Below are 15202 nucleotides of genomic sequence, written 5' to 3'. Positions count from 1 at the left end.
TGCTCTGTACTTGCCAACAAAATTTTCAACATCTTTGAATGCTTTCCATGTGATTTTTCTGGTCCCACTAGAAGCTCTTTGAATTACCTGTCATTGATAACCTGTTTGATTTGCAGACCAACACAAATGTCTTCATTAATCTTGGCATCAGTTATTCTGGGAAATATCTGCATCAGATATCAAAATCCTTCAAGGAAATTCATAACCTTTCTAAAACCTACCCTGTCTAAGCATGCCTGGACAAGATAGAAAACATTTCAGCTTACATTGTGGGGAACATTTTAATTGACTTGAATTATGAATTGGAATAACAAAAATAGGCTATTTTAAAAATATTGTGCATGATAGGGAAATTTCATGGTGATTTTCATGAGCAGCAGCCCCAAATCCATAAGATACCACCCAAAAGTATTTAGGAAGCAAAATTGTTGTTATCCAGTGTATTCTGGTGTATTGATGAAATGAAGATAATTGATGAAGTTATGGTAAATGTATTTGTGAAGGACATTTGGGACAATTTTCCATATAATCAGGTGGACACCAATGTTGTAAATGTACTGGAGATGTAGCTTGTTCTGAAATACAGGACCAGTGCTACAACCACGATATTACCAGATCCAACCCCTTCACTGTACACAGCCATTTCTTGATATCACATGGAATGCATCAAAGAAAAGAGATTTTAAACCACTTTGCGAGTAAACTCATAAAAGTGACTGGATCAGCTGGCAGTTTGTTAAAAATAGCTTGAACTGAAGTGGTTACTTAACCCAATAATTGTTAATTGCCATGCAAATAAACTATAGAGAAAATGAGAAAGAATGGTGAATTGAAATGTGCTAGGAAGTGGCATAGACTTGAGGGGTTGAATAGCCTCCAGTGGTACTAAGATAGTCACCAGATATTTAAGTACTCTTGAAGTTCCAATTTTTAAAGTAGGAAACATACCAACTAATTTGCAAACTGCAAGGTTCTACTACTATGAAAGCTATTACTTATTTTAATGTTATTACCTTATGTCTTAAAGTATTTGAAGACTGCTTGTCTTTTTGAATAAAACTGTTAGACATTTTATACATATACACCTGAGAAGTGTGATAGGATGCCAGAAAGGCAGCTTGTTAATATATAAACTAATTTTCTGTAATTGAGTTGCAGTTGGCTTTTGTTTCCGATTTGGCTCGGATCAAGTCTTGTATCTCTACTCTCCTTGAAAATGGAACCTAATCCAAGTTTCTGTTGAATGTTTCAGTAGATTTCAGACTCATTGCCTTTGGTGAGCAATTCTGGGGGGAAAAAAAACCCTGCTCTTTAGCAACAAATGTCAGTGGTAGTATATAGTGCAGGTGGGTCTACATAAACTTATATATACATACAGTATATATATTCCATTTTAAGTCTTTCCTATGTGTCTTAAAGTAATTAAAGAAGAACTTGGCCTCAAACTAAGTAAGCAATTTTAGTAATGTCTTTGTGGTGTTAATCCCACCAGAGTCAAAAGGTTAAGTATTCAACTCCGAGCTCCAGAAAACAACTTTTAAATTGGCACCGCAATGCAGTCCTTAATAGTTCAGCACTGTCAGGGGTACTCTTTGCAAATGAGAAATTGAACCATTTGCTATGTCAACTAGAAACAGGATCCCATAGCACGTCTTTAAAGAGTAGGGGATTTTTTCTTTGCCTTGGTTAATATCACCATAAAATAATGATCTGATAATTATCAACTAAGCAACTTGAAGCACATTTGCCTTTGCAGCTATCCAGTCATGATAAAGGGTCCTTGATCTGAAAGGTTGACATTTACTTGACCTGCCGAGTAGCTTCAACATTTCCTGTTTCTGATTCTGGATTCCAGCATCTGCAGTTTTTTGCTCCAACTGCTAGTTACCATCAGGCTACTTGTAGTATGTAAGTCACTGTCTATAACCTGGTTCTAGTCATACAACAGTTACCCAACATTTGACCAATATCCAGTCAGCACTGCTGGAACATGATGCATGTTCACAATTGTTCAGGACAGTCTGGAAATATCAATAAGCCCCACACCCCTCCCCCTTCTGTATACTAACTAGCTTCACAACTTGAGAGATTACTCATTATTCAAACAAGGCTATATTGGTTATTCATCCAGGATGCCTTACTCAGGGGCTTTTGAGTTTGGGTTTGGAACCACATTAAAGCAGGCTGCTGGATGGGGTTTAAAGTTCTCCATGCCAAGTGATGAACACGTTATTGAATTTTACAGTTTCCCACAGAAGAATGTAAGCAAGTGATGAGTATCACTCAACCCGACTCAGTAGTTTATGGTTATGAAATAAAGACTGCACTGAATGACAAATCTTAGAAAAATTGAGCTGGAAATGAGAAATTCAGCTGTTATTGATTTGCAGTTCCACGGAACACTGATTATGGTGTCACTATAACCTACTTTTACACTTGAGTATTCTATGTGTTGTAACTAATGCATCTTGATTAATGGCTGTAATTTGAGCTGGACATGTTAATGACAAAGGAAAAGATGAGCTTAGTGTTATCTCAGTTGCAACTAAACAGGCTTCAGTACCTTTACTGCCCGATCTTCCATGGACCAACTGAACTCCAATCAATCAGGAGAAAAACAGGACAGATTCTGTCCACACAAACAAAGTGACTCACTCTACAGATTTTTTTTTAACGTCCTGGACCAAACACGAACGGGAATAAGGTATGAAAATACTTAAAACTTTTTCACTTTTTTATACAATGATCATATTGCATGCAGAGCAGCAAGTTGCAAAACAGGATTCTAGAAAATCAATTTGTCAAAATGTTACAGGTAAATAAAACATGAATATAGATTTAAGAAGCATTTTACATATTTACCAATATCTGAATATTTTAAAATCAGGAAATATTATGAATTTTGTAATTAGTAATTAACTATAGAACATGCCTTTGTATACTGGGACAGGGAAAAAGCATCCTTAATTTTAGCTGATCATCTCCTGTTACAGTTAGGAAGTACAGTTTTATGGATGGTGGGTACAAAGTGGATTTGTTTTGTTGACCTTGTAAAGATAGAACTAAAACGCAGAAAAGCTGGCAAGCCTGCATCCAACCTCCATCGAACCATAAACAAAGGAAAATGTGCAGGTTCTGGAAATCCAAGAAATACACATTTAACACTCGCTTTGCCTAGTGGCATGATTGCGGGGTGATAACCCCCTGCCTGGCCAAACCTTAGAACTCTCGTTTGGGTGGATGCTGTGGGATGTGTCCCCTGTTTCAAATCAGTACCCCGAAATGACAAGCAGTACACAATATGCGATTAAGCAATTAAGATTCTATAACTCTTATTTGGACTATGGGATTAACAGAGAACAAAATATAAAACAAAAGACGCCAAGAATTTATTTAATCAGTTTGTGCACAATTCAGCAATTCGTTGGAGCTCACGGTTTTCCTTCACTGATCCTCCTTTGACCCCCGCAGGGTCCCGAGCCCTACCCACTTGGAGTCCGCTCTGTCAGCCAGCCTACAGCATCTCTTCATGCGCGTCTCCTCTCTTCATCTCCATCGCATCTTCTCCCCAAAGCCCGCGAAAACCAATAGCTTTCACACAAACAAGAAAGAATAACATCTCGCCCATTGGTTAGCAACTGAATTCCATAGTCCCGTCATCTCTACCTATAACCCAAACATGCTGCTACAGAGAACCCATTACCTCAGCAGTTAACATTACAGAGAAGCCATTTTATTATAACACTACAGAGAAGCCATTTTATTAGCCTTAGCAGTTAACATGAAAAGAGGAACCCTTACACACACAAAATGCTGGGGAAAGTCAGCAGGCCAAGCAGCATCTACAAAAAAAAGTACAGCCGACATTTCGGGCTGGGACCCTTTCTTTTTTCCTCCAGTCCAGCTGAAGGGTCTCAGCCTGAAATGTTGACTGTACTCTTTTCCATAGATGCTGCCTGGTCTGCTGAGTTCCTCCAGCATTTTGAGGGTGTTGTGTGTGTCCATCAAACCATGCAAGAATGTTGTATTTTTGGGCTGCAGAACAATGCTGCACAAAAGAGACAAATTGAGACCAGATCAGGTGGGATAAGGCAATCAGCGGGCGTTGAACATGCCTTTGCAGATGGGCTAATCTAGGCAAGTGCTTATGATAATAAAAATGTCAGATAGAATTTAGCTAGAAAGAATGTGGTTGATTCCTGAAATTAGCTATCACACATCTAGTGTTATTATCAATAACCCAATAGGGAACTCAGAGAAACATTTTTACCCAAAGGATTGTGATGTGGTGACTGCAAGTACAAGAAATAGAATCAAATAACAAATGCATTTTTGGGAAACTGAATGAAAGAGAAAGAACTAGAAGGAAATCCTGATTATAGTTTTTAAGAAGTGGGGTGAGAGGCAGCTGATAAGCATCATAACGGATGGCAAAGACCAGTTGAGCAAATGGTGTACTCAACTTGAGTCAATAAATGCCTTTGAAAAATGATCACTTCATGGACCCAAAGCAATCTACATACGGTTGTGGGAGGGATATTTAAACATTAGAAGTAAAAACCTAATATGTTCAATTAGGTACTTTAAGTAAAAGTTAACACTACCAATATAACCATAGGTGAGATAATTCTGATAAGAGGAAAGCTGTTTCTTTTTTTTCTACACTGCAGATAATTGGGTCTCAGAAAGAAACCCTCAATATCAGAACTCTGGAACTAAGCATGTCACAGTTCTGGTGTATATCCATTACCAACTGACTAGAGAATAGGATCATACAGCAAGCAATCTGCCTACTTGGCCCAACTGGTCGTGCCACAGAATCAGAAAAACTTATTTTAATCGTAGTTTCACTGTAATAATGAGCAATTGCCTATTTTCTTGTGTTCAATACGAGGATCTAGAGTAGTTCTCTACTGTCTTTAATAATAGTATAAATACAATACAGTATGAATAAGGAGGCTTGATTAATGCTATTGTATATGCACAAGCCTCATTATACTGCTGCAGTATACGGTAGGTCCTCAGTGGAAAAACATTCACCTGAACCCAGATATCAACTGTAGCCTCTAAGCAACTAGTAGGAAATGAGTGGGAAGTTAAGAACTTCCTTCACCTACTCAGAACTAATTTTACACGATTTGAACTGAATAATTTAAAAGATGCTTATGGTACACAAGCTGATATACATTTCAAATAGGCTAAATAAAGTACGGTGAAATAAGAAGCAATACCAGCTGGAATGCTGCTACCATCAATTAGAATTCTATTATTTTTTAAAGCTGTGCCCAAGGTACACTTTTGAAGTCTCTTTAAAAATATTGGAAATATGATGTATCTCTCCCTGAAATTGTTACCACATTAGACAAATCTCATTTCCATCAAAAAAGCCAGCTTTTCAATAAAGGCACAAAGCCTTTCTGAATAGAAAAAAAATGAAGGCTGCGATTTTTGTTTAACATGCTGATATAAGACTGGCCACTGGGCTTGGGAAACTGCAGCACATGAGGAAGATTTGGCAGTTTTTTAATTCATAAAACTGTAGAAAGGCTAAGCAGAGGGAGAGACAAGCAATCCCGTAGTTTTAAAGTGATGGAAAAGGAATAATGTTCCCAGGAAGAAACACTTTAGAAAGTGTTGACATGAACACCATAGTTAGAACAAGATATGCCAAAGAGTGAAACAAATTGCTAGGTTATCGGTGATGTGTCATTGATTGCAGGGGTGGGGGGTGGGGGGGGAGGTGAAGAGAAATGGCCCCTTTCCATTTGTGTTATTTTAGGTTCAGCTATGATTGAAGGAATTATTTCAATGTATTAAAGCTATCATAATTTTCTATAAGTCGTTTGGTTAGTAACCAGATAGCATAAATTTTAGTCACTTGAGAAGATGGAAGTCTTGTTTTCAACTATAGGGATGTTCTTGGGAAATGGATTCTGAATCAGAAGTCATGTTTGAAAGAAAAAACAATGTTTTGCAGTTTTTTTAAAAAAGAAGTAGCTGTTTGCTAAAACAGGAGCAGAATGGGGAAAGGACACAGAACACATTCAAAAGCCAAGGTAGAGAAATAGATGAATCACTGAAAACTTATTTCTGATGAACAAGTGCTAGTTTTTAAAGAATAATTGCCTACAGAACAAGCTTGGCTCTGGTTAACTCACTGGAATAAAACTCACCACGAATATATAATTATTCTGCAGAGAAGCATCTTTACCAAGCAACTACCAGAATAGAGCTGCAGAAACTAACAGGATTGCCATTGTAACTGTTAAAAAAACTCAGCTAGTTTGAAACGTCACTTATATGTTGTGGAGCCATTTGCCCCTTAGTTCTCATGTTAGAACTTTGATCCAACTTCCCTGCTTTCTACCAGCACCTGACAAAGACTTTCTAAAAAGTCTTTACCCAATTCCTTGAAAGATTCCACACACTTTTAGAACAATGTAACAACAAAATAACAATCTTCATCTCCCAGTTTAAGTCTCTCTAGCTATCACCCCTCCTGATGTTGAAGACAATAACCAATCACTTATTAAAGGGCAGATATGTAGTATTGTGTAACAGCCATTGCATGTCTCACTTCAAGTGCCACCAGGATTGCTTAAACTAGTAACACCGTTAGGAAGGGTTGATGTGTAAAATGTGTGAAACCTGTTTGTGTGTTTGTCCCAGCCTCAGATTAAATATGTCCAACCCAAAGGGGAAGATCTGGGACTCACCTGCACAGAGAAACATATTGACCAAGTATGAGACCAAGAAACTCTTACTGAAATACAGAAAAGAGCGAGATGAAGCGTCAAAAAAAGGGGAAGTGAACCGAGATAAATTGCATGTGATTCAGACATCAATGGGAATGCAGATCCGAGAATTGAAGGAGAAGGTAAAGGTGCTGAACTCAGAGAACAAAGATTTACACAAAACCATTAAGAAACTGCAGCCAGAGTTACAACTGGATACCAACGCTAAACTGAGGAGCAAGCTGACCAAAGAGGTGCTAAAAGAACTGAAGGAGAGGGCGGAACGATGCAAGGACCTGCAGCAAGAAAACGCCAGGTTAAATCAGGAAATAGATCATCTGACTTTGAAGTTGGCACAGACAGAGAATATCAGGAAGGTTTTCGAAGACCAGCTTGTGGCTGCACAGAGTCAGGTGAGAAGTCTGAGCAACGAACATGACCGCATGGTAAAACTATGGGAAGAAGCCGAAATACAGAGAGAAAAAATCCTGCAAATTAACCACCTCTTCAGACAGTCTCTCTTTAGTAAACAGCATTGTCACCAGACCGTGGATAAATGCATTCAGACCATCGTCTCCATCCCCATCTACAGGCGCTTTCACATGAGAAAACCCGAGGGGACGGTCAAGCAGCAGGTGGTTTATCAGGAAAAGGAGAAGGTGAAGCAAAGGTTTATAAATGAGGCACCGGTGACCCCCAAAGAGAGAAGAGGCAACACTTCAAACAATGCATTGACTAAAATCTACAGAACTTCCCCAAACTGAGACCTATTCCATGTAACGCAAACGGGAAAAAATCTGTATGAATAAAGGCAGAGGAATTCCTCAAATCATCAATACTCTTCATGGCTATGAGATGTATTTACATTTTCTGTGTGTGCAGCATTAAAAATTCACCATATCTCAGAAAAGCAACCAAGCTTTGTCTTGCAATAGGTAATACCAAGGCTATGGGAAAATCACTTTGTTATCTCTTGTCTGTATATTTCAGTCTTTAACAAGAAAATAAATATCCTTTAAGTCAAGGCCAATTAAAATGTTTTATTATTAAACTGATTAATGTTTTGTCTCCTCACCACTAAAGTGATGGTGTATATTTGTTAATGGTCTAATTAGAGTCCATGGGATGGTACAGGCAAGGCCTACCACCTTTCTACTGTCTCCAGGTGAGCATGTGGTGCAATTCTTTATCTTGGGACCTCTTCACTAGCTGATGGGCAACAGGTGCCACATTCTAATAATGGCCTAATTATGAGCCACTTGCATAAATCTGCCCAATGCCCCACTTCGTAACTAAATAGAAAATATTCAGCAGATCTATGAACATAATACAATAGAGCAGGTTGCTTGGCACTCATTGCCAGGCCGAACAGATACCAGTACAAGGCCGATCTTTCACCTTAGTGGCACTTTCCTATTCTTGAATGCGCATGGCAGCTGGCCTAACACAGGTTTTGTGGTAGAGAATTTTAAAGATTTACTACCCTATAGGTGAAGAACTTCTTTCTCATCTTTGTTATGAATAACCAATTACTTATTTTGAGATAATTTCCCCCTCTCTAGACACTTCCAGCCACCAGAAACAAACTCAAGAGAATTTTATTCAGTTCAGTGAGAATAGCTTTCCTTCCAAGATCAAGAGTGGACAGGCCAAATCTGATTAATTTCTCCCCATTCCCTCTTCATTGCTGGTATGTCCTTCCTTAGCTAGGGAGGCTAGACAGGAATGGTTCTAAAAAAATACTGAAGTAAGTTATGTCCACTGATATATTTATACCTTTGTGGCGACCTTTTGACTTCCCTCTCACATTGCCCTCCATTTCCCTTTCATCCATGTGTCTAAGAGTCTCTTAAATGTCCCTAATCATGTATTTGCCTCGACCATCACTCCTGGCAATGCATTCCACGCACTTATCACTGAGTAAGAATCATACCCCTGACATCCACCCCCCACCCAATATTTTCCTCCAGTCACCTTATAGTTATTGCTGCACTGGGAAGAAGGGTTTTGGCTGTCCACTCTATCTATGCCTCATCATCTTATACACTCAATCAAATCACCTCTCCTCCTCCCACACTCCAAAGAGAAAAGAGCTAGCTTGCTCAAGTTATCAAGTTATGAAGATCAGGATGGCAGTGCAAACAGATGCAGTGGCTACTCCGGCTCCAACTAATGATGCAGTTGTTTATCCTTTATGTCATTCTTATGATCGCAAGGCAATTCTGGATATTAAGAACACCAGTTACTGTGCCTACCTCAATGGCAAGTTGTTGAATAGCAGACGAGCTCTATAGCATGGGCTTGTCGTGCGTTGTGTTGTGACCCAGGGGAGACACAATCAGAAGCAGTGTGCAACCAAGCAAAAGAGAGGAAAGCACACTGGTATTCAAGTGAGACTAAAGGCAACACCCTTCAGGCCATCTGTCCTGTCAACTCTGCCTTCAAACGTTCGATCACCAGAAAATAAATTAGATTACTTGTGTCTGAGACTAAATCAGTGTGAGATGAAGAATAGCTGTGTGCTCCTTCTGATGGATATGTGGTTCCACAATACCATCATTGAAACAGTCATCCAGCCAGACTCTGCTGGGGTCGTCTATTGTGTCTGACGCTCCCGGTATGACCTCCTCTACATTGGTGAGACCCGTCGTAAATTGAGGGACCGCTTCGGTGAGCACCTCTGCTCCATCTGCCAAAAGTGGAACTTCCCGGTAGCCAAACCTTTTAATTCTGATTCCCATTCCCATTCTGACATGTCAGTCCATGGCCTCCTCTTGTGCCAAGTCAAGGCCGCCCTCAGGGAGGAGAAGCAACACTATTTTATATCTGGGTAGCCTCCAACCTGATGGCATGAATATTGATTTCTCCTTCTGGTTAAAAAAATCCCTGCTCTGGCCTCTTAACTATTCTCACCTGCCTATCACCTCCCACTGAGTCCTCTCCTCCTTCCCTTTCTCCTATCATTCATTCTCCTCTCCTATCAGGTTCTTTCCTCTCCAGCCCTTTATCTTTCCTACCTACCTGTCTTCAACTACCACCCTCTAGCTAGCCTCCTTCCCCTCCCCCATTTTTATATTCTGGTGTCATCCCCCTTCCTTTCCAGTTCTGAGGAAGGATGTTGGCCTAAAATATTTATTCATTTCCAAGAATGCTGCCTTACCTGTTGAGTTTCTCCAGCACTGTGTGTGTGTAGCTGCTAGAGGGTTTCACCTCTTTTCAAGCCAACAAAATTCCCATGATCTCTGGCAAAACCTGCAATAGAGGTATATACATCTACGTTAACAAGAACTGAAACGTGAATGCTTCAGTAGTGATGACCCACTGTTCGCCTATGGTAGAGTTCTTAATCGTGAAGTGCAGGCCCTTCTGTTTACTGAGGGAGTTCGCTGCGATTGTGACTGTGGCTGTAAACATCCCAGCACCTGCTATCGTGGGGGAAGCTTTTCATGAGCTCTACAGTGCCATCAGTGACTTGCAAATTGCACATCCTGAAGGTTTTATTGTTGGCGACTTCAACCGTGCCTGTCTAAATTCCACCAGCATGTTGACTTTGCTACTAGAGGTGAAAGCACATTGGACCTGGTTTATACCAACATCCCTGGTGCTTCCAAAGCTGCTGCCTCTCCCCACTTGGATTCTCTGACCACTTATCTGGTATGCTGACTCCTGCGTTCTACCCACTGATTAAATGGTTCAAACCAGTTCAAAGGGAGATGAGGACTTGGCCAGAAGCAGCAGCCTCGGTGTTGCAGGACTGTTTTGAAAACATGGAATGGGATACGTTCAGGGAGTCAGTTACTGATGACCATCACATTAACATTGAAGAACATGTGTGATTTGTGACTGACAACATAGAAATACATTGAGGATGTCACCATTATTAAACACGTCAATGTGCGGGCAAATCAGAAGCCATGGTTGTCGGCAGAGGACTGAGTACTGCTGAGAGATTGGGATGCTGCCTTCAGATCAGGGGATAAGACAACTCTCAGGTTATCAAGAGCTATACGTTCCCATGCCAAGGCAAAGACAGGATTATTCGCAGAGAATATACAGCCATTTCTGTGACACCAGAGACAGGAGGTGTATGTGGCAGGGCATTCAGAGCGTAACGGACTGCAAGTCCACCCTGCGTGTCACAACAGCGTCTCCTCCTGTTAGGCTGAGTTCCTTTAATGCTCAGTTTGATGCACGTAACGGCGTGCTGCCAAGGAAGGCCCCCCTCCCCCCGATTTGCCGGTACTGTGTCTGGCTGCACTGATGTGAGGAAGACCCTAGCCAGGATCAACCCATGCAAAGTTGAAACTGCAGGACCTGATAACATACCTGGCCGGGTGCTGAGGTATCGTGCGGCCCAGTTAACTGAGGTTCTAACAGACATCTTCAAAATCTCTCTGGAACAGTCCACTGTCCCCTCAGGCTACAGGCAGCCACCATCATCCCGGTTCCCAAGAGTGCAACAGTAACCTGCTGCAACGACCGCCATCACCATCCAGCGGCACTGACCTCAACAATAATTTAGTGCTTTCAATGGCTGGTTATTGATCAACTTAATCCCATCTTCCTGCTGCCTTGAACCCTTTTCAGTGTGCTTATTGCTCAAATCAGTTCACTCATGATGCCTTATTCTCTGCACTCCACTCTGTCCCTGGAAAGTGATGCCTCATATGCCGGGATGCTGCCTATTGACCTCAGATCGGCATTCAGTATGACATACCTCCGAGCTGATGGGTAAACTGTCCTCGCTGAGTTTTAATACCTCACTAAGTGGAGCCTGAACTTCTTAATAGAAATGGCACTGTCAGTTTGTGTTGGCAGAAACAGCTCTAGCTTCATCAACTGACTCCAATCTTTTTGCCCCCTACCATCAGGCAGGAGGTAGTGTAGCATTAGAAGAACTGTTAAGATGGGAAACAGCTTCTTCCCTTAGGTCGTAAGACTATTGAGCTCCCTGCCACCACTCAGGCCTCTTCATAGATGAAGGACCAGTAGCATTATACTGTTTGCTTTTTAAACTTGTTTCATATATGCACCTTATTATGTGGTAATATTACTTTATGCATTATGTATGTGAGTTATATGTACAGTGTTGTGCACCTTGGTCTGGGTGAATGTCATTTTGCTTGGTGGTATACATGCGTACAGTTGAACGATGATGAACTTGAACTTATTTTCATAACATATGCTCTCTATTACAGGCAGTATTCTGGTACATCTCCCCTGCAACCTCTTTAAATCTTCCACATCTTTCTTATAAGGTGACTAGAAATAACAATACAACAATTATGGTCTAACCAATGTTTTATCGAGCTAAAACATCTTCTCATGGCTCTTGAACTCGGTCTCCCAACTAATAAAGGCCAATATACCATATGCCTTCTTAACCACTCTATCAACTTGTGCAGCAACTTTGAGGGATCCATGAACATAAACCCCAAGATCCCTCTGTTCCTCCACACACTAAGAACCCTGCCTTAACTTTGTACTCTCCCTGCAAATTTAACCTTCCAGAATAGATCTTTGTAGAACACTACCTCCTGTTCCTGTTCAAGGCTATGCTAAAAGGTCAGGGAGTTGTAGTCACCGTCTCTGAAATGCTCACCCACTGAAAGATTTGACACATGATGATGTTCAATGTGTTGTCTAAATTGGGAATGGCCTCTCCTCTAGCCGGCCTGTGTACATAGTGTCATGAATCCTTCCTGGACATACCTATCAAATTCTGCCCACATCAATCAAGGAAGTTGAAGTCACTCATGACAACAACCCAGTTATTTTTGTAACTGCCTCCTGATGTGCTCCTCAGTGTTGAGCCGGGGGTGTTTGGAAATAGGCCCACAGAATACTTTCAATAGAGCGATTTCTCCCTTCTTTTTTCTGACTTCCATTCACACTGATTCGGTAGACGATGGCTCCATGATATCCTCCCTTTCTGCAGCTGAGAAACTATCCCCAATTAGCATTGTCACTCCACCCCCACCAACCTCTTTTACCCCCCTCTTTTTCCCTTTTGGAACATCCAGCAGCTATTCCTGCCCTTGTGACAGCTAAGACTCTGTAATGGCTTGACCACAACACTTCCATGCTCTAAGTGCATCACCCTTGTTCCTGATATTTCTTGCATTGAAATAGGCTCATTTCAGCCTATTAAGACATTGAAGCAGAATTAGGCCATTCAGCTCATCAGACTTTCTCCAGCATTCAATCAAAGCTAATGCATTCTATCCTCTCACTCCCATTCTCCTGTCTTCTCCCCATAACCTTTGACACCCTTACTAACCAAGAACCTAACAACTTCTGCTTTAAATATAACCGATGACTTGGCTCCCTTCAACCCTCGGTTATGGACCAAACCTTCTTGATATGGAAAACGAAAGGTATAACATGTTTTCGTGACTTATTTCTGGATAACTGTTTCATATCTTTTGAACAGTTATCTAAGAAATTTGATCTGCTCTAGATCCCATTTTTTTTAGATATCTACAAATAAGAAATTTTTAAAATACTATGTTGCCTACCTTTCTGACCTCATACCCTACTGATATTATCAATAAAATTTTAGGTTTAAATCTTCTTCAGAAGGGATTAATAGCATCTACCTATGATATAATTATGAAATTACAGCCGGGTATATCTGATAAAATTAAAAATGAATGGGAAAGGGAACTTCAACTTGGCCTACCTATAGAGAAATGGGATAACATTTTTCAATTAGTCAGTACTTCCTCTATATATGCTAAACATACATTAATACAATTTAAAGTAGTGCATAGAGCCCATATGTCTAAAAATAAATTAGCCCATTTTTATTCCCATATAAACCCTACTTGTGACAGATGTCACTCTGAGGTAGCTTCTTTAACTCATATGTTTTGGTCCTGTCCTCTTTTGGAAAAATACTGGAAAGTTATTTTTGATATTATCTCAACAGTTCTGTGTTTTAATTTACAACCCCATCCTATTACGGCAATTTTTGGATTGCCAATGGTAGAACATAGATCTTTGTCTTCTTCAGCCTGTCGGATGATCGCATTTGTTACTTTAATGGCCAGATCATCTATTTTATTGAACTGAAAGGAGACCAATCCTCCTACTACATTCCAGTGGTTTTCCCAAACTATATTATGTTTAAATTTAGAAAAATTAAAAGTGATATTTTTGATCCATTGGTTAAATTTGAAGAAACTTGGAAACCATTTATTCAACATTTTCATATGATGTAATTTGACCTTTCTGAATCCTTCTTATTAAAATATATGAATAGAGGAGAGGAGTTGACAACATTACTGAATGTGTTTGATTTAAGATATTGGTCTAGCCTTGTTTTGTTCTATTTGCTTTTTTGGGTTTAGTATTTTTTGGGGGGGGTTCTTTGTGTTTTTTTTCTTTATGATTAGTTACATCGTGAGTTTGGAAGTCTATTATACCTGTGTTATCTGAAATCTTTTCTGTATATGTTTATTAACAATAAGATTATTCCAATCTCTTTGTATCAACATTGTTATTTTGTTTACAATTTTGGAAAAATTAATAAAAAGATTTAAAAAGAAAGGAAGACTTTGCTCCCACCAAGGCCATCCATCAAAATGAATTCCACAGATTCACTACCTTCTAGCTGAAGAAATTCCTCCACATCTCTCTCCTAAAAGTTTTCTGAGGCTATACCCCTGGGTCGGAGACAATCCCACTATAGGAAACATTCTCTCCACGTCCACTCTATCTAAGCCTTTCAATAGGTTTCAATGAGATCACACCTGATTCTTCTAAATCCGATCAAGTAGAGTCATCAAACACTCCTCATATGTTAACCCTTTCATTCCCAGGAACCTCTTCTGGACTCTCTCCAATGCCAGGGCCTCAAGATGCCAAATGCAGTCTAACCAATGCCTTATAAAGTCTCAGCATCCATCGGACTGTATTATGCCTAATCCCCTGCCTATCCCTCCTCACAGCCTCTCTATACATTGCATCCATCCTGACGTATAATTTTGGTTCCCAACTCCCTACCAACCTAGCTTAACCCTTCCCAACAGCTCTAGCAAACCTGCCTGCCAGGATATTGCTCCCTCTTGAGTTCAAGTGTAACCCATCTTTTTGTATAGGTCATACCTTCCCCAGAAGAGATCCCAATGAACCACAAATATATGTCAAACCTTATCCCTGCACCAATTCTTCAGTCAAACATTCATCCTCCTTATTATCCTCCATTTACCTTCATGACCATGTGGTAAGGGTAGCAATCCAGAGATTACTACCTTTGAGGTTCAGCTCTTTTAGCTTTTTACTTAGATCCCTATATTCCCTCTTCAGGACCTCATCCTTTTTCTTATCTATATCATCGGTATCAATCCGTACAGCAAATTCTGACAGTTCATCCTCCCCCTCTAGAATGATGTGGAATGGATCTAAAACACTCCTAACCCTGGTACATGGGAGGCAACATACCAAAGGGGAGTCTCTTTCACGCC

General features: G+C 40.3%; 1 protein-coding gene across 1 annotated transcript; it reads left to right on the top strand.

Annotated features, from left to right (window-relative positions):
• The first annotated feature begins 5757 nt into the window (after nucleotides 1–5757).
• LOC140206357 (uncharacterized) lies at nucleotides 5758–7754 on the top strand. The gene has a single exon (XM_072274722.1). It carries the CDS (start codon nucleotides 6629–6631, stop codon nucleotides 7496–7498), a length of 870 nt encoding a protein of 289 aa, XP_072130823.1. The 5' UTR covers nucleotides 5758–6628; the 3' UTR covers nucleotides 7499–7754.
• The last annotated feature ends 7448 nt before the right edge of the window (nucleotides 7755–15202 follow it).

Source organism: Mobula birostris, chromosome 12, assembly GCF_030028105.1.
Source record: "Mobula birostris isolate sMobBir1 chromosome 12, sMobBir1.hap1, whole genome shotgun sequence".
NCBI lineage: Eukaryota > Metazoa > Chordata > Chondrichthyes > Myliobatiformes > Myliobatidae > Mobula > Mobula birostris.
This window is presented reverse-complemented; position numbering and strand designations above follow the sequence as displayed.